Below are 23863 nucleotides of genomic sequence, written 5' to 3'. Positions count from 1 at the left end.
GGCTGAGAAGAGCTTGTGAAGTGGCAGCTGTGAGAAGGCAGCAGCTGACTGTGCACTGGGCCTCCCCAGGGAGGGGGCTGACCTATATCCCAAACAGTCAGTGCAAGCTCAGCATTCAGGAAACCCACGTGAGTTATCAACTCAACAAAGAATACACGGCTCACCTCTAGGAAAACAGCCCATTCACCATAAGCTGGAGAGAGCTACCTCTCTGCCCTACTGTTCACTGACCTTTGGTTTCAGGCCTTGACACCAACATCCAAACAGAAAATAAGGGAATATTCCAGTCCACACACAGTCCTGACAGGGCCTCTCGCTTTGCTTCTGATCTCTTGCCCTTTCTCTGAGCTTCCTCCTGCCCCAGCACCTGCCGAGAGGCACTCAGTGGGTCTCGCAATCCAGACAGATCTGTCACCTGTGTCTTTGGCTAATCTCCCAGCATTTATTCTTGCTGTCACAACACCTTCTTGTGTCCTCATTCAATTTGAGAAATAAACGTTCCCTGTAATAACACACAGATGAGCCAAGAGCAGGGCACCAGGCCTGCTAACAAGTAACACGACATGTAGGCAGTCCATGGTGCAGCAAGCTCTGGGCAGTCGCCGAAGGAGGGAGACCATCATGGTGTGAAAAGCACCTTCCTCTGGGGACAGTTTCTTTTCAGGGTCCCCATGGGGACGCAGCTCACTTGGGAGTTTGCATTTTGGATTTCTGCTGGGCCTCTGGACTTGGGCGTGAACTCATCTTTCTGCTCAGTCCTGAAGAGGTCCTGTGCCCTCCAGGGTAGCTCTAGGTGTGAGCATTTGATCTGAGGAGAGAGAAGAGCTTTCAGCAGATGGGCAAGGGCTGGGGAAGAGGCAGGTGGTAACATGGAACCCAGCAGCCCCTACACCTGAGCCCTGTGTTGCTACCTGGAGGGTCATCCCCCTCGGCTGCTGCAGTCTGTGCTTGCCTGCATCCTCTCTTTCTCTCTGGCAGATGCACAACCTTCTCTGCTGGTGGCACAAAGAGACCTTTACCCCAGCTGGATACCTCTAGCCATGCCAATTTTCCTCTGTGGGGCACCAGAATTACCTTCCCTCTCCCTCCAACTTTCCTTGCCTTAGGGACTTGGTTGCCTGTCCTTCCTCTCCCTTCAAAGATTTTTCTCAGCTACAACTCTGCTCCCCACAGAGCATTTATGTGAGACCGGAGGCAGACAGGATTTGATGTGTGGCTGTCCCATCTCGAGTGGCTCAAAAGCACACACCAAATCTGATGATGTTAATGGGGAGGCTACAGCTTTGCTTGGTATAATCCTGCTTCCCCAAGCCGCCCCGTGGTAAATCCAAGGCTATTAAGGCTGTACCTGCTGTAGCATGTCTTTGGAGAGTTGTTGTTTCTGCTGTTTGTGTGGGACCAGCATCGCTTGTGTGGTTGTGACAGAAATTTCATCTGCTGGCAGAAGGAATTGAAATAAAAATTAAATTCAAGCCAGTAAATTAGGAGGCAACATCAGAACAGTTTTGCAGGTTGACTTGCAGTCACAGAGCTGCATGCATTTCCACTAACAAGAGGCAAAGACAGGCTTTGCCACCAGCACTTTGCTGAAAACCTTTGCCCAGACAGAAGACAATTCTCAGGGTGAGGAGGTAAATGAAGAAATTCACATGGAAGTTACAGGAATATCACTCCATATGCTAGTTATGGAGCTGCTCCACAAGTTTGGGGCCAAGGAAAAGATTAATTCAACTGTGATCTGTTCCACATTTAGTAAATCAAATGGCTTAAAAACAGATACATGGCACGAAGGGACCTCTCTCTTAGCGGCAGAGTACTGGCCATCAGAAACAGGAAGGAATGTCAGAGGAGGACTTTTTTAATGCCTCCATGACCTGCTCTAACCACATCCCTTCCTGAGGTTGCATAAGCACAGCTTTTGTTTGAAATCCTCTCCTTCCTCCCAAATACAAATGCAAAACAACTTCTGAAAACAAATGTAGCAAATGAGAAAGATCAAGCCACTAGTTCATGTTCCAGAAATCATTTACGGCACCTGCATATGCTAAACATTGCTGTACAATGGCAGTGAATGCCTATGGCTGGCACAGGCATCGAGATGGCTGATAAGTCAGATGTCACTGGGGGAGGTGAAAGCGCCTGGTATTAGCAGTCGCCATGAGAAGCGGCGGCAGCAGGCATGGGGCTGAGCATGGCTGTCCTGCCTGGTTTTGAGGTAACAATCTCATTTTACTAACAACACTGATGCTGCACCAGTGCCTTCTGGCTATCTCCAACCGAAGATGTCTGGGCTGCCTCCTTGCACAGAGTGCCAGGCTTCACTGTCCCTTGCACAGAGCTAGGAGAACCTCAGCAGGCTTCATCTGGCACCATGATAGTCTAAGCAACGTGGCTTTACTGTGGTAGTTGAAGGGGATGTGGGTCTCGCGGTGGCTCTTGCTGTCTGCCGTCACTCTCTGGCTCTGGCAGGGTGGCTGATAGTCTGACTGCTGCGTTGTGCTGAAGAATTGGGAGCCTGAACGCTCATCTCTCAAGCAGATGTTGCTTCGATGCTTCTGCAGTAGTAAGTCAGGCTTTGGTGCGAAGTTCCACCTGTCAGTCTGGAGGACACAAGAGTTGGCTTTAACAGAAACAGGCGCCTTAATGCACATTACACCCTGCACAGCCCCGAGTGGGGAGGGGAGAAGGAACAACAACATCAGCGTTAGGTGCCAGAATAGTGTACATAAAAAAAAGAGAGGGTCTCCACCTAAGAAACACCCACACAGCAAAGCTGGGAACACACCTCTGGGTAGGAGAGCTGCGTAGTAGTAGTTCTTGCCGACGCTTGATTTCTCTCAGGGTCTTCATCGCCTCTCGGGATGAATGAGGCATATTTGTTTCGACGTACAATAGTTACAGGCTCTGCAAAAGCGAGAGTGAAGGATGTCAGAGCACTCCAATCTCTGAACAATTTAAAGCTACAGCAGCTTCTCCTCATGCAATAAAGCACAGGAATGAATACAGCTGTTTAACCTGCCAGGGAAGCAGAGTGAGGATGGAACTGAGCCTCACAGTGACAACATTTGATGCCAAGTCCATAAAAACTACAAAATGTTAAAAATATAAAATTCTGTACTCTTATATGAATGCATTAGCTTTATCTATAATTATATCACTATTGCTCTCGTTATAAACCTCAGTAGTGGTCTGTACACGTTGCCTTTGTGTCACAGACTTACCCTACCTAGATTGTGTGCTGGGAAGAGCTCTGATGTCGAGGTGGAGAATCTGGTGCAACCATCCCCCAGGTGCAGGTTGCTGCGGTGGATCTGGGAGGCAGCACATTCCTTGTTGTACATTCTGCAAGATACCAGATTCGAGCTGCTTAACTAGCAACGTTCATTGGAAATAGCAGTTCCTGGGGATGCCCATCAGGCTTTACCTGTGTGTCCTCTTGTCTGGGGCGCTGTAGGCGTGTTTCTGCTCACTCATAGATCCACTGCTTCTGGGATCCCCAAATTTAATAGGAGGCATGTGCTGAAGGGAAGCCAACAGAGCTACAGAACAGCCACTTAAAGCACAATCCTTTTGTTTCCCCTGTCTTTCCATCCATCTGGTTTTCGCTTGCATGGATCACGCTCCTTTCAGGACAGAATTCAACGTGGGAACGTGCTGCCCTTTAACTGTGTCTTGTTCCTCCCCAAAATCATGCTGTTACCTTTTCACTTGGCTTTGCAGGTGGACTCCATTCACCTTTAAACTGCGCTTGGTAAGAAGTGTTGTAGTAGGACTGTCCATCCCCTCTAATAGTGGGAACACATCCTGCCAAACAGCCAGAAGGGGAAACGAACGGTGTTATTGCTAAAAATGCTCTATTTGCCATTGTAAGGAAATATTAATGATATTGAAGCTACAATCTCGAGGCAGTTACTCTTTTTAGCATTTTAGTAATACTGAATCTATTTTATATAAAGAAATGGCGAAACAATCAACACTGGATTCCAGTAAGGTGAGCTGAAAAGCTGGAGAACATGGATGTGGTGGTCTGAGGATACAGCAAGCGTAGAAGACAGCTGGAAAGACTGCACAGCAAAAGCTTGGCTGGCGAGTGGCTCTGGTTAGTGCTATTAACCTGTTTTATGAGCATCAGATTGATTTACTCAGCTATAAAAAGACAAAGCAAAATATCCAAATAGTTCTAACAGCTTCAACTGCTCACAGCATGACTCCGAGCCGAGCCACCGAACCCCCCGGTGCCCAGGAAGCCTGCGCAGCACCGAAGATTTGTGGGAAAGGTCTGTTGGGGACAGACAGGTCTGTAAGACAGCTCACCCCTGTGCGAGTACCATGGCCTGGCGGTGGGCTGGATCTCACGTGCTGGGTATGAGACAGCGTAGACGGATGGAGGGAGCCTTATTTTTTCCCTATCTCCACAAGGAATATTATCCTTCCATTTCTTGGCGACGGGCAGGGGGGGTCGCTGAAGGGGGGTATGGGGACAGGGGAAGCTCTCCCTCGTTGCTGAGGTGAAGACGTGGATGCGGGGGTCTGCATGCATGTGGACACGAGAGTGTGGGGCAACAGTCGGGGCCACTGGCTGCAGGGGCCTCTCTGGAAATGCCACGCGAGTTTCCGAGCAGGTTTCCCCGCCGTCACCCCCAGCCGGGCTCAGCACCTGCCTGCTGCGGGGTGGCGGGGCCAGTGCCGGCCTGTAATCCCCCCAGAAAGGGGGGAACTAGGTGTGAGAAAAAGGCTGACGGGCGCTTCCCGACGCCCAGCGCTCATCCCCCAGCTGAAGGTGGGACGCCTTCAGGAAGGGAAGGCCCGTGAGAGGAGCTGGGATCACCGGCACCGCGCTGGCCGCCATCGTCGAGCTGGCGGGAGGCCGCGGCCGGGCTTCGAGAACTACCGGGCCGCGTCGCCATGGCGACGGCTCCCCCACCTACCCGGCGAGCCCCGCCCCGTGACGCCACATCCCGGAAGTGTTGCTATGGCGGCAGGGGAGCTTAGCGGCCTGGTCGCCGTGCTGGAGACTTACCGCGGCCGCGACCGGGTGGTGAGTGGCGGGAGCGGCCCGGCGGGGCCTCGTCCTGCCGGGCCCTCACCGGGCTGTGCCTCCGCAGGTCCGTGCGCTCTGCTATGGCTGTCAGCTGGCGGGCGGGGCGCTGGCCGGGTCGCAGGCCTCGCCATCCGGGCTGTCCGGGAGCCTCCTGGCCGTGTCGGCCCAGCTGAGCGCCTGCCGCACGGCCCTACGCCTCTTCGACGACTTCGCCATGCTCAGCTACAGCTACGGCTACGGGCTGGGCCCCAAGGTGAGTGCGGGGCACGGGGGACACTGGCAGCCTCCCTGGCCGTGCTGCAGATGCCAAGGTGTGTCCCCCGTGCTCCCCGCAGGATGAGGACGGCCTGGTGCGGGGGCTGTCGGTGCTCTGCAACCTGGCCAACCAGCTCTACTACCCCTGCGAGCACGTCGCATGGGCGGCTGATGTCGGCATCATCCGCGTCGGCTCTCAGAAGTGGTGGACTCTGAGCACGGCGCTCTGGGCCTTCTCCCTGCTCCTGGGGATCCTGCGGTAAGGCTGGCTGGGGTGGGAAGGAGACAGGCAGGGAGTGAACTGTATTCCCTATGATTGGGCTGAAATGAAGGACCCTCTCGGCTGCAGGTCCTCATGGGTGCAGTTAATGCTAGAGGAAGAAAACCCCTCCCCTTTGATGCTATAGGGGAAATAACTCTGTTTTCAGATCCCTGAGAATCTTGTTCCAGTTAAGAAGAAAGCTGAGGCAGCACAAGTGGTACGTTTTCCCTCCTTGGCTATACAGCTAATTTCACCCAAATATCTCTCTTCTCATTTGTGAGCTGTTGCTAATTATTATTCCATTATGGGCTATCACTAACGTTATTTTTGCTTCCAACAGTACCTCTTCGCCTCTGACTCGAAAAGAAACAAAAGCCCAAGTGAAGGCTGAAGTTTTGAGCATCCTCACAGACCTGGCAGATCTCTCCAACGCAATCCACTGGCTGCCGCCAGGATTTCTTTGGGCTGGACGCTTTCCTCCGTGGTTAGTAGGGCTCCTGGGGACCATATCTTCCCTGATTGGTATCTACCAAGCACATAAAGGAGGAAATTCCGAAGCTGTGTAAACCACAATTAAGCTTCAGGAGCCCGATTTTTACACGGTAAAAATGTCATTAGCGAGGCAAGGTGTATTTTAATTTTCTTGTGTGTTGATTCTCAACAGTGAGGTCTTGATACTCTTTATCCTCTGCCCCGTCCTTGCTGTTTAGCTGGACCTTCACCCCGTGGAGTGCCAGGTCTGCTGCAGACGATGCCTTCCTGACTCTGCTCGGAATTTGCTGTCAGATTTACAGGTTTTTTGGTACAGATCTTGGGTGTTTTTTCCAATTCTTGGGTGTTTTCCCCAATTCCATGCATCCTGTAATTGGGACTGTAGTCAAGATGTCTATTACAGAGAGGATTGTTTGCGGTTAACAATTTTTATCACTTTTCATCAGAGAAATCTTTCAGGTGAATCCTCTGAAAATCAAGAAACCTCCTAGGACTGATAAAATAGAGGGGAAAAAAGTCACTTGCATCCTTCCTTCCTATGTCCCAAAAGACAAATACAACCTCCAGTCTTCGTTGTCACTTAAAAGAGCACAAAATCAGTGTTAGGCGGAAAACCAGCCACGGTTCTGTCACACAAAACTTCTAAGGGACGAATCATGCGAGTTCAAGCTCCATGCTCGGCACTTGGTGCCTCATCTGAACCGGGGAGGTCACCGGTATCGTGGAGGTTTCGGAGTTTGAGCCCAGAGCAGCCACCACAAGCACAAACAGGAGCAAGCGGCTGAGGGAGGTTGTTGGGTTATTTGGTTTTTGACGGTTGTGTTTCTTTAGAAAGAAATAGCGACTGTAAAGCGGTGCCTTGTGAAGCTTTTTTCTAGTTGGTATTACTCATTTAAGGAGAAATATTGGAAATTGAGACTTCCCGGTTAAAGCAGCCCGTGCTGAGCCTCCAGCTGTGCCTTTACGGAATGCCACCGGGTGGAGCTCTTCCACCAAGCTCCAGCAGCAGCCAGCGGACTTTTTTTAAAAAAAAAAAAAAAACAAAAAAAACCCCAACCCAGCAAATTTACTAATCACCGTTCAAAGGACCAGTCAAACCCATGCCAAGATGAGTTTTACAGTTATATTTCTAGGCGGTGCCAATAATAAATGAGACGAATGCTTCAAAGGTGGCCTTGAGTGATCATTCTTTCTGATAACTGGGCAAATGTTCTTTATGTGGTTCTAGAAAGCTCCGAACAGTGCCTAGGCAACAGAGAACGTTTGTGCTGTGCTGGCTGCAGCTCCCCATCTGTTACCAGCCTGCCTTCTCCCGAAATAATTTGGAGTACCCAACTAACTGTCATTGAGATGCATCTTTTGACAACAGTTCCGCTTAGTCTGCGTGGTGTTTGTGCTCTCTGCAATGCAGTATGACACAGACCGTGTTTCCAGGAGGTTTCACCTTTTTTGTGTGTTTTGTTTTCTTTGGCACAGACAGGGGAAACTATCTCTTGCCTGCGTTCAAAGAGCACAGCGAGGTCTTGATACTCTTTATCCTCCACCCCGTCCTTACTGTTTAGCTGGACCTTCACCCTATGGAGTGCCAGGTCTGCCGCAGATGACGCCTTCCTGACTCTGCTCGGAATTTGCTGTCAGAGTTACAGGTTTTTTGGTACAATTTGTAGTGCAGGCAAGCATTTATCTGGAAGAGACTCTGTTTTTTCTCTAATCATGCCACAGATCTTGTGCCCGAATGGTCGGAGCACCTGGGTCCTGCTCCTTGGGGATGGCTGTGGTGGCTCCTGCTGCAATTTAGTGGATTTTAATAAGAAATCAGATTCTGTCTCTTTGTATTCTTAACCTCATTACACCGGTTCTTCAGAATGTGCTCTCCTGCTTAGCACAGGACAAGGTGTAGCTGTGGCGATTTAAAAAAAAAAACAAACCCAAATACACACACTGGTGCCAAATTAGTAAAGCTCTAAACCATGCTTTTAATTTTAGCATAGAGAAAAGATGTTGTGAACTGGTCTAACTGCATTTGCTTTATCCACTTCCTCATCAAGCGATTTTTAAATCAGCTGGTGAAGCACAGGACAAACTGAAACGTGCACAGATAAAGCAAAACATGGTAATTCAGAATTTCTGAAATTTGTATTTTCTGTAGAATGGTTTTGGTCCCCATTGACACGTAATACTTAAGCACGTATGATGGCTGCTGCTGCCACTTGTCCAGGGCAGTGGTCGCTCTTTTTTAGCGCAAGACCTTGTGCGGACAGACCTGATCCAAAACCCGTGGGTTTTTCTCTTGTTTTTTCTTTCCCACCGCCCCCCCCTTCTCTTTTCTGCTGCAGCCATCAGCCCAACTCAGCTCCTGTTTGCCCCACGCAGGAAAACATTTGCTGAGCAGGGATGGTTTGTTCCGGCCGTGACCTCCCTTTGTCAGCAAACCGCGGCTCAGCACCCCGGCTCCTGCTTTTTATGGGCCCTTTACGGCAGGGTGACTCCACAGGCGGAACGTCACAGCTGCCGTACCGTCCTCTAGTTCGGCTGCTAACTGCTTCCTAAGCCTTGCTGCGGGACGGAGCGGTGCTCCTGCCCGGGGCGGGGGACACGACACGGGGTACACGGACAGGCTGCTGCCGGGCGGGAAGGGGTTAAAGAACGGCGCATGCGCACGCCCGGCCCCGGCCCCCATTCACAAAGACCGAGGGGAGGGCGCTGCGGCCGCTGATTGGCTGTTCCGCAGTGCCGGGAGGGAAAGGGGGCGGGGCCGGCGGCGGGGCGGCCACGCGGCGGTGGCGGGGCGCGGCGGCAGAGCGGGCGGCGAGTGCGGCGGCACCGGGGCGAGTCCCGGCGAGTTGCGGGACAGCGGGACGGGCAGCACCGGGAGGGCATAGCTTCCCCCCCCACCCGGTACTACGCGGGACCGTGCCTCGCACCGGCGTTTAAGTCCGGGACCGTCCGGTGTCGCGCTTCGGTCTGCGCTGGGCGAGCCCCGCCGCTGCGGGACGCCCCCTCCGAGCTGCCCTCCGGTGCGGCTCCCCAGCTGCATCCCCGCCGGTCCCGGGCCCCTGTGACGGCGCTGCCAGGCTCTCCGTGCTGACTCGCCGGTTTTCCCTTGCAGAGCAGCCTCCCCACCATGTCCGTCAGCAGCCACGAGAACCGGAAATCCCGCTCGAGCTCCGGCTCCATGAACATCCACCTCTTCCACAAACCGGGCCACGCCGACAGCCTCCTCACCCACCTCAACCTGCTCCGCAAGCGGCACCTCTTCACCGACGTGGTGCTGCGAGCGGGGAACCAGACCTTCCACTGCCACCGGGCCGTCCTGGCCTCCTGCAGCCGCTACTTCGATGCCATGTTCAGCGGGGGCCTGAAAGAGAGCAGAGACACCGAAGTCAACTTCCACGACTCCCTCCACCCCGAGGTGCTGGAGCTGCTGCTGGACTACGCCTACTCGGCCCGGGTGCTGATTAACGAGGAGAACGCAGAGTCCTTGCTGGAGGCTGGGGACATGTTGCAGTTCCAGGACATTCGGGATGCTTCGGCTGACTTTCTGGAGAAGAATCTCTACCCTGGGAATTGTCTGAACATGCTGCTGCTGTCTGATGCCCACTGCTGTGAGCGGCTGTTGGAGCTGTCCTGGAGAATGGCATTGGCCAACTTCACCTCGCTCTGTAAGACCGAAGACTTCCTCCGACTGCCCAAAGACAAGCTGCTGGAGCTGGTGGAGAGCGAAGAGCTGGAGGTAGAGGATGAGACACTGGTCTACGAAGCCGTTATAGGTTGGATCCGATATGATTTGCCCCGACGCCATGAAGTTCTGCCAGAGCTGCTGCGCTCCGTCCGCCTGGCCCTTCTGCCCGAGTCCTACCTGCGGAAGCAAGTGGCTTGCGAGAAGCTGGTGACCAGCCACAAGCTGGGGGAGGAGATTGTGGCCGATGCTGTACGATGCAAAATGAAGATCCTGCAAAATGACGGCCTTGTGACAGGGTGCTGTGCCCGACCCCGCAAGGTCAGCCAGGCCCTGCTGCTGCTCGGTGGCCAGACCTTTATGTGTGACAAGATTTATATGCTGGATCACAACACCAGCGAGATCATTCCTCGCGCTGACATCCCAAGCCCTCGTAAAGAGTGCAGTGCCTGCGCCGTCGGGTGCAAAGTGTACATCACTGGCGGCAAAGGCTCCGAGAACGGCGCTTCCAAAGACGTCTGGGTTTATGACACCCTCCACGACGAGTGGGCAAAAGCTGCTCCCATGCTGGTGGCGCGGTTTGGCCATGGCTCCGCCGAGCTGGACCACTGTCTGTATGTGGTAGGGGGTCACACGGCAGTGAGCGGTGCCTTCCCCGCCTCTCCCTCCGTCTCTCTCAAGCAAGTTGAACACTATGACCCACAGCTGGACAAGTGGTCCTTGGTGGCTCCTCTCCGAGAAGGCGTGAGCAACGCTGCCGTGGTGGGAGCCAAGATGAAGCTGTTTGTCTTCGGTGGCACCAGCACCAACCAGGAGAAGCTGCCCAAGGTGCAGTGCTTCGACCCCTGCCAGAACCGCTGGACGGTGCCTGCCAGCTGCCCCCAGCCCTGGCGATACACGGCTGCCGCTGTGGTGGGCAGCCACATCATTGTCATCGGTGGGGACACGGAGTTCTCCGCCAGCTCCGCTTACCGCTTCCACAGCGACACCTACCAGTGGTCCAAATTTGGGGACGTCACCGCTAAGCGCATCAGCTGCCGTGCCGTTACGTCGGGCAACAGACTGTATGTGGTGGGGGGCTACTGCGGGGCTCAGCGCTGCAAAACTCTGGACTGTTACGACCCATTGTCCGACACCTGGAGCAGTGTCACAACCGTGCCTTATTCCCTCATCCCCACCGCCTTTGTCAGCACCTGGAAGTACCTGTCTGCCTGAGTCATGGCGTGACGAAGAACCTGGAAGGTAAAGAGTTGCGGATCGACCCAGAGCTCCTCTCTACAACTTTGTGCTGCACAAGGGTTAAACCCCGAGGGGTAGATGCACGTGGATCTAGGCTGGAGTTGTCCTAGAGACACTGCCTTCTGCGGAGGTCAGCTCCAGAAACGTGCTTCCAGGCTGGTAGTTTGGGATCTAAACCCCTGCAGGAGAGAGAACGGTCTCTTTAGGTGCTGAAATGCTGTGGGGAGAAGATTAGTATAAATAACAAGACACTTAACCTGGCATCCTAGCCCTTCCACTGAGTCTCGGCCTATGCAAGGATTTTGCGGAATGCTCTCTGCGAGGAGGATTGGGTGTCATCCCTGGTACAGACAGCTCGTCGAGTCCATCGTTGTGTTAACGGGCAGGCTGTCTGCAGGAGCTGGGATAGACCGCGTGGTGCCATGGGGGGCTGGCTGCTGCTTTTAGCACAGCTGCCTCCTCCTGGTGCCATGGTTAATCTGCTAGTGGCACCCAAATGTCTTGTGGGACAATAAGGGCTGTGAGCTGGTGCCAGAACAAGATTGTAGCTGGGATTTAGTCCCAGAACGGTTGGTAATTGCATTTGTAAGACAACCCCTGTCTACATATAAACACAGGGTTTCTCCGCTTCTAGTTATTCTCTGGTGTCCCTTTCATGCTATTTCTTTCCTGCTACATAGAAATTAACTTTTGAAAAAATTCACAGCTGGAATTAAACCTTTCTAAAGGCTTGTGGCAGAAAAGATGCCAGTGAATCACAGATCCCTGCAGGTTTTTTTTTTTTCTTTTCCCCTTGCAAGACATGTACTACCCAAATGAATTTGTAATAAAATATCCTGCGATACCTAGAGAAAATTCCTGGCTGTGGAGCGAAATAAGCAGCCGTCACTCCACAATAGCAGCATTGGAGGTTTTGAGGCCTGGGGAGCATTCTCGGGTTTGCTGCACACCGATCTCACAATACTTTGTTCTGCGCTACAGGCTTCAGACCTGATTTTGCCATTGCCTCATTTCACCGAGGGTCCGGACAGACGACGTGGGCAGTAGGAGCGCCTCTTCCTTCCTACCTAGCAAGTTTGTGAACCATCCTGGATGCTAGCCCGTGTGTGGGTCTCATCAGCATCAGGAGGGCTCACAGCAGCATGGCTTTGGCTTTGAACTGCTTCTGTAAATCCCCTTCGTTCAGCCCAGGGAGGGGACAAGCACAGAGGGACCTCCCTGGGCTGGCGGCTTGTGCTAGCCCTTGAGACGGCAAAAGGTTTCCAAGTTTTCTCCTAACTCATGTGATCTCAGAACAAGAACCAGAGGAATATTTTTTACTTCTTTCATTTAGTATTTTAAGTGATATTTACTAGAAAGGACAAAGGAAGCTCCTAAGTACCTGGCAGCAGGCTCTGGACTGCTGCCTGCCATGACTCGGAATGCAGGCAGCACTAGAGCCAGTTGCTTGAAATGTCTTAACATGCGACAGTACTTTGCCCATGGGCTGGTTCTGTACATTTGGGTGGGTTGGTTTTTGGAGGGTTTTTTTTTTTTGTTGTTGTTGTTGTTTTTTTAATACAGCAGTTGTGTGTGTTTATTACTCAGCCTGGAGCTGCTTCAATAAATCTGAATAAAATCCACCATGTCCCTTGTCTGTTGTATATGCTTAAGCTGCAAGTTTTCCCAGCCTGAGCTTGCGATAACATTTAGCAAAATAGTGAAGAGCATTCCCTGCTCGAGAGTCCAAACCTTCATTGGCTGGGGAGGGCTCAGCTTTTCTTTGTAACACAGGACCTAGGAAAGCTCAGGTTCTGTACTGCCTTCCAGCTTTGAAGGACACACAAATCTGTTTAAAACTCCAAAGATTGAGCTATTCTCTGCCCTTACCTGGTCATCCTCTGCGGAGCTGGGTTTCCTTGCTGCCAAAATGAACAGCAGATGATGGTGGGGGCAGTGGTTGGGAAGGAAAAGCTCTGCCAAGGGTGGGAGGTATGAGACAGGACTTGGCATGGTCGGAAGAAACAGGCAGCAAAGGCGCAACCAGCCGTCTCACCGCAGCAGCACGGTTTGTGTGCAATCCATTATTCAATTTCGGAGTTAAATAAATCAATGTCACAACCCTTCCTAGCTACCAGTGTAGGCAAGAACTGGCAAGAGTGGAAGGAAGCGAGCTGCCCTGCTGCTGGTGGCTGAAGCCGATAAACTGACTTCATTTCCATCCTCTTTTCTGATGCCTCTGCCATTTTCAGCCCCCAGGCTGGGCCATTTCTTTTTTTTTTTTTTTTCTTCCCCTCCTCTCCATTTACCCTTGCTGTGCTGCCTCTCCATCGTTTGCTGAGCCCAGAATGCCCCAGGCTGCAAGGAGCCGAGCCCACAGCCTGCCCTGCAAACCCAGCCTGGAGCACCACAGGCAGCGGCATGGAATCAGAAGCATTTAGGTTGGAAAAGACCTTTGAGATCATCGAGTCCAACCACCCAGCAGCTGGAGCGTGGGGCAGCTCCCAGCTTGGCTGTGCCTTGCACACGCAAGTGCAGGCAGGCAGGCAAGCTTGCAGCCCAGGGGAAAGTCACAGCACAGGACACGGCTGGGACCAGAAGCTGCCAGAAAACATCTCCATCCCTGTTAGCGAGCCAGGAGCTGGTTCAGCTTTATTAAATCTACAGCTATTCCTGAGGGTTGGACAAAGTCCGACTTTGCTCAGCAAGTCGGAGGAGCGGAGGTTTCATTCACGGCCATTTGAGCAGCAGCTGTTTTATTTATGCTGTCAAGCAATAAATGTTGGCTCCCAGCCACGTCCGCCTTTTACACCAGGGACAAAGTTGCTTCTAGCAACACGGGTCCCTGTCTGCCTCCTGCTCCTGGCGCTGGGATGTTATCCAAGCCATGCTCACGGCATTTTCAGCTGGGGGAGCGAGCGGCCCAGCTGCTGAAACCTTTGCAAGCGCCTGGGAATTGTTTCCTTGTTTCAAACTAAACTTACAGCTAACTACCTCTCAGGGAAAACCGGCACTTCAAGCACACCTGGGCTTGGCTGCTCCGCAGTGGCTCCACGCTGCTGGCAACGAAGACGGCTGGAGCTGCATTTCATTGCCTTCGTCTGGCAGAAAGCCCCATGCTGTCCCTCCAGCTCCACCTTCTCCTGTCAGGAACCGGCTCCCGGCATGGCGAGGAGCACTCCTGGGGAAAACTAGACACCTCTTGCATGCTTGACAACATCCCAGCAGTGCCCAGCACAGACCTTTTTTCCCAGTTTGACATCTCCACGCATCAATCCAATGCTACGTCAGTGCCGGGGCCAGAAGGTTTAAGGCCGATGGGGCTGCAGGTGAATTTGGTTTAGGGGTGAATTTGGTTACCAGGACAGAAATCCTCCTGAATTTATAGATTTTATAACATAGGTCAAACCTAGGCCTCTCCTCCTAGCTCAGCACCCCATTTCATGGCTGCACCCCCACCCCAGCTGCAGGAGCTAATCCAAGCCCATGATCACATCTGGAAGAGGCAACACATAGGGACATCACTAGGCTCAAAGCCGAAACAATCTAAGCTTGACACCGCTCTCCCATGGGATGTTCCTCTTCTCACACAAAGCCTACAGGCCACCACAACCAGAGAAATACAGCACCAGACCCGCCCACCCAAAGGTACACAGCCAGCGTTGATTTTAGGTGAACTGTACTGCTGCTTGTGTCCGTAGCTGCATTCTGCTCAGCAGCCCCTGCTGCCAGAGTGTCAAGGCAGCACACAGCCTTTCTCCCTTCTCCACTGTGGATGGCCAGTGCTGGTAATTGCAAAAAAAACCAAAACCCCAAAACAAACCTCACTGCAAACCCCAGCACAGCAGTAACAGAAATTCCCTTTTTCTGGCTAAGATCAGCTACGGATCGTTCAGATGCTCTGCAGCACACCCACCATGCGTCTGAGTACACGCTGCTGTTATGACGACAAGCAACGGCAGCCCAGGAAAAACAAAGCACTCGCTACACATGGTGGGATTCTGTCCATGACTTCAAATGGTTTAGAAGGGGAAAAAAGGACATCACACACCTATCTGTCTGAAATTCTCTGAAGGGTCTGTATATCACAGGCCATCACCTGGGATAACTTCAGGTCTTGCAGCACACTCTGCCCTGTACAGTGAGAAGGCACCAGACGCTGCTCTGATGCGGGAGAGGCACATCCACGCTGTGATGCTCAACGAGGATTTTTCACTCTCCTGTACTTGTCACCCCATAACAAAGCGATCCCTGCCGCATCGGAGCCTTCTGTGCGTGCGATACTGTCCCAGAGCCAGGGACCGTGCATCGCCTGCTCCGAAGCTGCCAGCTCTAAGAGGGTTTCGCTTTTATCCTCTGCCAGCTCCCACGGGTCCAGAAGCAGCAAACAACATACGCACTGCACAAGGCCAGGCCCCGCATCTCTCGGCTGTTGAGCCTTGGGCTGGCCCCATGGCTGGGATGAGAAATTAAACTGGATTTGAGTCACAGGGGTGAGGGAAGGGAAAGGCAGAAACCAGCACATTCCCACTGTCGGAGCATGCTACAGAGCCAATATCCTCTGTGCGTGTTTGTCCTCAAGCATCTGGCTTGCCAACAAATCTCAGATGCACGGATGGGAACCATCAGCCGTGTCTCAGCCACATGAAAGAGGAAGGTTTAGCACGAAGCTGGTCATTGCCTATGGCCTCAGAATGATTCATCTAAATAGAAAGAATGTGGTTTGGGTTTCGGATTAATTAGCTACAGATTTTCAAGAGAGACAAGGCAGGGCGGAGCTGCTGGAATACTGGTATGAGCAAGTTAACAGCTCTGAAGGCACCGCCATCCATCCTGAAATCACACCCTCCTTGTGAAAAATGGAGAACGTGTCTCAGACGAGTGACGGCGTTATTGCCGATACTGTCAGCCGCAGCGTTTGCAATCACCAAAGGAATGTCTGCCCCGCTGCTGCAGCATAACACAAACACCCCCGCTCATGTGAACACTGATGGCTGCAGCAGCACCAAACTTCTAAGAGATGCAAATCCTGCCTGAGATTTCAACTTGCTCCTGCGGAGCTCTGGGCTGCTGCAGCTGGGCACTTCCCGGTGGGAATCTGCACTGCAGAGATCCCTCTTGGCCATGTTGACCCTGGCTCTCCCTGAACCGGGCTCTTCTGTCTTTCTAGAAACAATTCCTATTGGTCTGACACGTAATTATGGCTGCAGGAGGGTACAGTGCGATTAGAAAAAAAATAAAAAAAATTAAACCTACTGCTCTGGAAGCAGCTCCTCATAACTCCTACCCTAGGCTGTTCCTTCCAGCTGTACCCCACAAGAGCACTTTGATTCTATTTCTTGCTGCTGAAAAATACAGACATGAAGTTACTCGCCCTGCTCTAGCGACGAAGATACCGCGACGTGGAGGCGCACAGAGGCAGTGACCTCCAGCGGCCACCACGGCTCAGCTCCCTGGAAGCTGAAGAGAGTAGAAGCAGATGTATCAGATATATGAAATTTTCTCTCAAAGGAAGAGCAAGCCAAAGCTTACACACACACACTTTAAAATTTCATTTGCTAACAAATCAGCCCATTATTTCCCATAAAGATCAAGTCGTATTTCAAACACTGATGTGCTTAGAAGTTTTGGATTATTTACATATGTTGGAAAAGTACAAAAACTTGTGTTTTTCCAATTGAGTTCCAGTTTGTGCTGCAACCCAGATGTCAGCCGCGCTTCAGAGACCAAAAGACGCAGACTGTCTTCTACGGACTCCTGTCACAGAGAACCTGGGTCCTCCAGAGATGGAGGCAATAAAAATCACCCCTCTTCGTTCGAGAGCACCCATCCAAATCCCCGTTCTCCCTCCCTTTCCCCAGTTTTGCATCTGTTCTAATCCCTAGAAATTATTTGAGGTTACAGTTTTCAGGTTAGCTTGCCTGTATACCACAAGTGGGGGTTTAACCAGGAAACGCACCATGCCAACTCCGGAGCTGGGAAGCACTGCACCAGCCAGAGGCGATGGGATGATGCCGGGAGCGAGAGCTGCCAAACTGGCACAAGCACTACGGAGAAAGTTTCTATTTTTGTTGTGCTTTCCAAATGAAAACCGATACCATCTGGGACAGAGCCAGGCATGGCTCAGACTGGCACCATGCAAATAAATGTAAGCGATTTTATGAAGTTCACTTTTACTAGTATGCTGAATTCAGGTATTTTGAGACCAGCTGATTTTTTTCCTAAGGCGCTCACCTCGCTGGCAAGGTCTGTATTCATATCCTCCGCTTAATACCTCCTGTGCTCTGTCCTCTCTCCTCTGGAAAACTCAGAGTTTTGTTCATATGGCACGTTATTTCTGTCCAGGGTAGAAAATGAGAGGCATGTGAGATGTGACTGCTTGCTTTGATCTTTGGTTCAAATAGAAAATAATAAATATTTTTTTATATATATATATATATAAAAGGCAGTCAGATTTTTTTTTTTTTATTGCTAGAAGTTGGTTTCAGTCCTATTGCAACTCTGAAAACCTTCAGTAGAGAAACATTGCAATCATTGTAAAAATCATCATTTGGTGTGCTAAGATCAAGTTTACAATTAATCAAGAGTGCACAGTTCAACAGAATATTAACATTTCACCATCGACTTTACAAATAAAATAAGGGCTACAAAGATGTTGCTACTGCAGTATCAACAGTAAAGGAATTATTTACAATGTTTACACCCTAACAAAAACCAAACCCAAATGCTTCCCCAACAAAATGGTCAATTTATCCATGGACCACGATTATTTATTAAATCTTTACAGTGCAAGGTGGGCCTACAAACCAGACCTAAGACTGAAGAGCATCAGGAGGGTTCACAGCTCAGACACACACGGTTATGTCAACAGGATCGATTTTCATGAGAGATGTCCTTCCAGGTACAGACAGAAACGGGATTTGAAATAAACTTTTCTAAAGTGCTCCAATTTCTTTCAGTAAAAAAAAAAATATATATATATATATATAAAAAAAAAAGATTTATAAACGTGGCACAAACAGTAGGAATCAGAGCTCACACAGAAGGTATGTGATGAGTAACATGCTGATGGGAAATGATAAAAAGCCGCCAGTGGTTGCAAAGATGTTGGGTCTGGCCTCGAAAGAGCGAGCAGGGGAAAAGGCTTTTTCAGGGAAGGATAGCACACGCATAACCTGGCATCAATATATTTTTTTTTTCTTCCTTGTAAATGTGAGAACTGCTGGGGAAGACAACAAACCGCTCCAAATTCCCAACACACAGGGACGCTGCTGAGCAGCACCAGGAGCCTTGGCTCCTATTCTGCAGGGTTGAAAGTAGAAGCAAAACAAAATGTCCATTTTTAACCCTTTCCTCATTTAAATTTTCATTGTAAATGCAAATAGCAAACACCAAGTTCCACATACACAGGGTCACCTGACTATTACTCAGAAAGACAAAACTGCCCACAAATTGTTTAGAATTATTCCTATTACCTCGATGAGCGTCTCTAGAAATACCAATTCTTCTGCTTCGCGTTGGGAAATGATTAGCAATCTCAACTTGGGGGACATGCCACAACTACAATCCACAGATAGCACAGTTAAAAACCAGGAAAGCATTTCCAGGATGCACGGGGCAGATGTGCTAGTGAATATGGAGGAACTTCAGTCTGAAACACAAAAATGACTGTAATCCGCATTGGAAGGGAATGAGGAAACTTCTTTTTTTTTTTTTTTTTTTTACACCAGAGTTAAAACTGAAAATCAGAACCACAGAAACAGCCTCAACGTTGCAACATCACAATATTAAAGGGCAAACATGACAATAATTTTAAGGCTGTGACACAAAGCGAAGGAGAAGGCAGTTCAAAGCAATTTCCTCCATAGCCCGGCTCAGAAAGATGCCAAAACGCACCAGGAGGCAGAGAATTTTGAACTAACTCACAGATACCAAATAAAAGAAACTTTTATCTGAAGTAATTGAAAAGTCAAATGGAAAGGGTATTACTCAGCATCAGTAGCAGGCTACTTAGCCCAGGACACAGCAGTATTTTGCAATCTAATTTGCCTAGAAGAGTCATTTTTCTAGGAACGAGATTTGAGTGAAAAGTCCCAAACTAGTTCACTCAATAGGAGCGATTCTATAACAATTTCACAGATTCTGTTTTGCAAAAGTGAAGCGATGACCCCTTATTCATTTAAAGAAAATCTTTCACTCGTTTCCCTCAGCCTTCTACAAATGTTTCCATACCCTGGTAAACACCGGAGCAATTTCACCGCCCTTTTAGCAATTTCACAGCATTTGCTAATTCTAACCCCTCCTCCAAGCCGAGGAAGCCATGTGAACACCCAGTATGGCACTTAAACTGTTTTGACCCGAGTGAAAGAAGATGCGGTCTCTATTCAAGGTGAAGAGTTTTCATAAACCTAGCTGCAGCTAGACATGTGTTTTGAGGACAGATAATGACTTTTAAGGTCATTTCCCAGTTACAGATTGAAGACCCATATTCCAAGGAGCTTTTGGGGTGCTGAACCAACAGTCCCACAACTGTTTGCTAACAGCCAGAACTTAGTGGAAGCATTGCTGAGGACGAGTAATAAAACAGTTATGTTTAAGTTAAAACATTAAAAGAAATGAGACCTCACTGCAGACTTTATTTTCCAGATGTCACTGTTCTATATCTGAGTTCACTCACTGCACAGAAGAAGAAAGTAGACAAAACTCCTTCACAGAACACTCTCTCCCATACTTTAGGACAGGCACAAAATTGAACTAAATAAATGTTTCCAAAAATTGTTTTCAAATACCCAGAGACATCCCTCTTTGGTTGAGGTGGTTTATTCCACTGATGCAACTTAGCTTTAGGCTAAAACTCCTAAAAACCTGGTAATTTAAGGCAATAGGGGCATAGAGTTTTCACTAGGAGTGGCCCAAGCCACAGCAGGAAGGAGAGAACATACTGAGCAATCTTGGTGCTTCACTGTCTGTTTACAGGAGAAATTACACAGATATCGGAGATGACTGGAGTCTGCGCATCAGCTGATTGAAAAAAATCAGTCCTATAGAGCTGCTGGGTTTCACATGCTGGCTTGATCTGAAGTTACGTTAATTTTAAGAATTCCCCTCGATTCCAACCTAGCTTTCAGGAATGAAAAAAAAAAAAAAAAAGAATATAGAGTAGAACTATGTTCTAACCACCATCAACATTGTATCACAACAATGCAAGAGTCACTATGTTCCCCATACTGTTTTCTGCAAATCTAGCCACTGATAATCTGCGTATATTCTGCCATGCTGATGATTTACCAATCAGTCCTTTGGTATTACAATGAAGTTTGTCCAGTTTCATCATAATAATTTGTTAGGTGGTGGGGGAGTATCACCAGTCTGGTAACAAACTTGATGGTTTGGAGCTTCCTCGCATTGAGCCCAGTGCCATTGCTTCCGGTTTATACCAGTATCACTTAGGGAAGAAAAAGATCCTTAAATCCAAGAAGTGTTACAGCAAGGAGTGCTTGCTCCCTAAGAACAATTTGCTATTTTGTAGCTTATCTCTCCCCTCTCACACTGGCCAGTAAATTTGGATTTTTCCATTTCTTGTCTGAAGACATTAACCCAGATTATCACCACTTGAAAATAACCTCTGTATTTCCTGCTGAAAATTTATGTTTCTTGCACTGTAACTACTGAAATAATTTTAAAACTTTCAAGCAAAGTGAAGTTATGACCTTAAAGAACATTACTAACATTGCATAGGGGCTAATCACTGAGACAGCATAAATGATTTGAGGAGACTGACAAATTGCCATTCGATGTCATTGTGATGTTACTGGATGGAGAACTGACCGGGCATTCCATCCACTGCTGCTAAATATCACTCTAAACCAGAGCTAAAGATATGAAAAAATCCCACCAAAACAACCTATTATCAGTCATGCTCTGAAAGGTATTAACCCAAGTTTTTAAGCTCTGAGATACTGATTCCTTTAATTCTGTAATAATACCCTCTAAACAATCTCTCTGTGCACAATATATCTGACTGGTCACATTCAACATATATTGGAATACACATCCTTAAGTGATGTGCATAAGAAAGAACTGAGATACAGAGTGAAGTAATAGAATACAACAAAATGACTGTGCAAATTACTACAAAGGAAATAATGCCTTTTGAGCAGAACACTTAATATCATCACCATTTCATGATTAAGAACTGACCCATTTAACAAGAGGTATCAAAGCTGGTTTAGCTGTAAGCAGCTAAACCAACATAGGTTTAGCTAAGAGTACTTATTATTATTATTTTTAATTTTAAAACCAAACAGTTCTTATTCCCTTCATTCCTAACACAGTGCTGCAGAGAAGTCTCTGCAGTAACAGCAGCTTTGATATCTTCTGGTACTTGGAGTAAAGTCTCAACAAGTTAACAGACAAACAAAAGATGCAGAAAACTTAGGATTAAACAAGACAATAAATTACTGCATTCAAACGCTTCTTACATGTGTCTTCAGCAAACAACAAAATCCAAGTCTCTAAGTTCATGTTGAATCAACTCATGAGTTTTGCTTGGGAATCTGTACCGCTCTCACTAACACGGAGAGCTACCCAGTGTCTCCAAGGAGATGGGCGTCCCTGGGCAAGATGACGGACGATCAAATGTGCATTTAGTCCCAACTCTTCATTACTGTTGCATGTTCTCCTGTGTCCGATCCTTCTCATCCACAAGCAGGTGGAGCTCCTGACCCATGAAGACTCTGTTAAGCTTACTTTCTCTCTTCCACTGTACCTGGCCTCTGAGCATGTGCTCCACTGAATTCACTAAAGAAACCGAGATGCTGGTCTGGCTCCTGTGAGCGGGTATCACAATGTCTGTCACAGCTGGCTGTGAGGAGACTCGCTTGCTAGTCAACTAGTTATCAATATGCTGTTAGCAAAATCCATTACCGACCACGTACCTGTGGATTTAAAAATTTGCAGCCATTTTGGGGCCTACTACTAAAACTTTTTACATAAAAATCTTGGCGGTTCAACATCAATGATAACGATTTACAAGGTGGTGCCCTCAAAGAGTGTACATTCTCCGAGAAGAGCAAATTACAATAAGTGGCAGCATTTTAATATGCTCTGAATTTATATACCCATGCCATGTGTCAATACATTTCCATGTTTGGAGAATTTAAAAGCAAATTCTTACTACTGTGCCCTCATTCTGAGCTGCTGGCAGAGAAACCAACAAAGTCAAACAGCAATCCTGGTCTGGTCCTTGCTAGTAGTAACAGGGCAGGGATGGAAAGACATCCATGTCAGGTCTCTGTCACATTGAACACTGGAGCCTGAGTTCTTGAAACAGTATGTCAGAAGATTAATCTTTAAATGGAAACAATTAGAAGAAAATTACATCTTCTTTGCTGGTATCATCTTGCACATTTAACGGACTTGGCTGAGGGGTCACCAAGGTCTGAACAGGAACGTTATTGGGCTTGAATAGGTTTGCTGAGGCAGAAGAAAGGACTTCTGGCTGAGCGTCTGTAGGGCCATACAATTCTATAGAAAAAAAACGGAAGAAGACAGATTCATGACACTGCACAGAGCGCCTGACGCATTTCCACAGACTTGCAAGTGGGGCAAGACGTACCTGGCTGGAATGCAGTGGTCTGGCTACTTGGGAGGACTGGACTTGCTGATCGTCTGCCTCTCAGGACACCCTCCTCTCGTCCACCGAGCCTGAGGGGAAGCAGCTGCTTCTGATCAACAGATGCTAAAGAAAATATTTTACAAATTAGTATTTGAGGCTAGCAGTACTTCACAGTGTCACTATTCCGTGCTGGGGCCCACTGTATTGACACCTTTGCATATCTGAGGAAGCTGCTATACCATGAAGAGCTGGTGCTTCTGTGGCAAGTTACTTAAATTTTCTCTTCAGCTGTTTAAACCATGAATACTTTCTCTCTCCTCTTCCTTGAGGACTTCTAATTCAGTCACTAGCAGCCCCTAACAACCACAGATTTAAAACCTAGTATTATAAAGCACAGCAGAGAAAAATAAAAATCTGTCTTTAGCATTCAAATAGCAATGGCTATTGGCGCTACTTTTAACACACAGGACGGTGATGAACTTTTGTCTCTGCTCTCCATCTGTCTCACAGCTGCTCAGCAGTAGAGTATGTTGATTCTGGTGTTATGGCCTGCCAGTTTCTTAATTTCAACAATAAAAGCAATTCATGAAATGGTCACTCTGGATCCAAAGAACTCCTCTCAGTGCACATTCCTTACACGTCACAAAACCCAAATTCAATACATGGTATTTTGCCTCTGGAACAGAAAGTCTTGTTCCATTTTATTCTAAGGTCTACATACAGGCATAACAAGCACGCATCCTGCTAATGCTCATGAGAGAATAGAGACCAATATATTTGTGTTTCATTCCTTTCATATAAATTCCAGAAAAACACCATTAAGTACATTTCCATTGCAGAGATCATTATATAAGAGCTATTAAAAATAAACCGAGGGAGATGTGGTATTAGAATTTTATTTTCCCATTTACCAGCATTTGGTATTCAGAGTAAGAGGGTATTAGGCTTCGTTTAAGTGCAAAAATGTAAGTAAGTTTGTAATTGAACTAAACTTTAGGCCTGACAGACGTTTCTACAATGCGCAGAAGACTTTCCCCCTCCCCTCCCTAGACAGGTTTGGCCCCGAGTCCACGATAGCAGCGTAGGCCCAAGTGATGGGTAAGCTTGCCAAGTCTGAATCCTACACAAAGCTAAAAAGTTAATTTTGTAACTTAAAATTATAGGCTGTTCTCCTAAGTTGGCAGTAAGGTTATTTTAAGCAGCAGAGAAAAAATGGTTTTTACTGTGTCTGTCATTGGCAAAGATCACTACTTTAGTACCTAGCAGTTTGCAGCAGAAATTACACCGTGACAGGGTGAC

At 48.7% G+C, this 23863-nt stretch overlaps 4 protein-coding genes across 6 annotated transcripts in view; 2 read left to right on the top strand and 2 right to left on the bottom strand.

Moving 5' to 3' along the window:
- Nucleotides 1–389: 389 nt before the first annotated feature.
- SAXO5 (stabilizer of axonemal microtubules 5) lies at nucleotides 390–4934 on the bottom strand. Its single transcript, XM_075776333.1, is given in 9 exon segments — nucleotides 390–808; nucleotides 1349–1437; nucleotides 2399–2600; nucleotides 2786–2904; nucleotides 3227–3342; nucleotides 3425–3519; nucleotides 3701–3804; nucleotides 4315–4867; nucleotides 4869–4934. Coding segments are annotated over 9 exon segments (1506 nt in total). The 5' UTR covers nucleotides 4908–4934; the 3' UTR covers nucleotides 390–619.
- A 25-nt stretch (nucleotides 4935–4959) lies between these two features.
- PEX11G (peroxisomal biogenesis factor 11 gamma) lies at nucleotides 4960–7218 on the top strand. Its single transcript, XM_075776334.1, has 5 exons — nucleotides 4960–5038; nucleotides 5106–5294; nucleotides 5377–5555; nucleotides 5725–5775; nucleotides 5899–7218. The coding sequence occupies exons 1-5, from the start codon at nucleotides 4973–4975 to the stop codon at nucleotides 6122–6124; spliced, it is 711 nt and encodes a 236-aa protein (XP_075632449.1). The 5' UTR covers nucleotides 4960–4972; the 3' UTR covers nucleotides 6125–7218.
- Nucleotides 7219–8853: 1635 nt separating this feature from the next.
- Nucleotides 8854–12590, top strand: LOC104636100 (ectoderm-neural cortex protein 1). Its single transcript, XM_075776523.1, has 2 exons — nucleotides 8854–10971; nucleotides 11950–12590. Exon 1 carries the CDS (start codon nucleotides 9175–9177, stop codon nucleotides 10942–10944), a length of 1770 nt encoding a protein of 589 aa, XP_075632638.1. The 5' UTR covers nucleotides 8854–9174; the 3' UTR covers nucleotides 10945–10971; nucleotides 11950–12590.
- A 6973-nt stretch (nucleotides 12591–19563) lies between these two features.
- Nucleotides 19564–23863, bottom strand: part of ARHGEF18 (Rho/Rac guanine nucleotide exchange factor 18) — a 47821-nt gene continuing 43521 nt past the window's right edge. For all 3 annotated transcript variants that reach the window (XM_075776285.1, XM_075776287.1, XM_075776286.1), the window contains 2 exons: nucleotides 22565–22687; nucleotides 19564–22473 (listed from right to left, as the gene is read on the bottom strand). In XM_075776285.1, the coding sequence (XP_075632400.1) occupies nucleotides 22313–22473; nucleotides 22565–22687 (284 nt within the window). In that variant the 3' untranslated portion in view covers nucleotides 19564–22312. The remainder of the gene's footprint in view (nucleotides 22474–22564; nucleotides 22688–23863) is intronic.

The sequence above is a fragment of the Balearica regulorum genome, chromosome 26, assembly GCF_011004875.1.
Source record: "Balearica regulorum gibbericeps isolate bBalReg1 chromosome 26, bBalReg1.pri, whole genome shotgun sequence".
Classification (NCBI taxonomy): domain Eukaryota; kingdom Metazoa; phylum Chordata; class Aves; order Gruiformes; family Gruidae; genus Balearica; species Balearica regulorum.
This window is presented reverse-complemented; position numbering and strand designations above follow the sequence as displayed.

What these genes read in the sequence shown, in the direction of transcription:
- PEX11G (XM_075776334.1), top strand. Translation starts at nt 4,973, where the DNA reads ATGGCGGCAGGGGAGCTTAGCGGCCTGGTCGCCGTGCTGGAGACTTAC. An exon ending in CTGCTCCTGGGGATCCTGCG is followed by an intron (nt 5,556 to 5,724) that starts GTAAGGCTGGCT and finishes CTCTGTTTTCAG; the next exon opens with ATCCCTGAGAATCTTGTTCC. An exon ending in AAGCTGAGGCAGCACAAGTG is followed by an intron (nt 5,776 to 5,898) that starts GTACGTTTTCCC and finishes TGCTTCCAACAG; the next exon opens with TACCTCTTCGCCTCTGACTC.
- LOC104636100 (XM_075776523.1), top strand. Translation starts at nt 9,175, where the DNA reads ATGTCCGTCAGCAGCCACGAGAACCGGAAATCCCGCTCGAGCTCCGGC.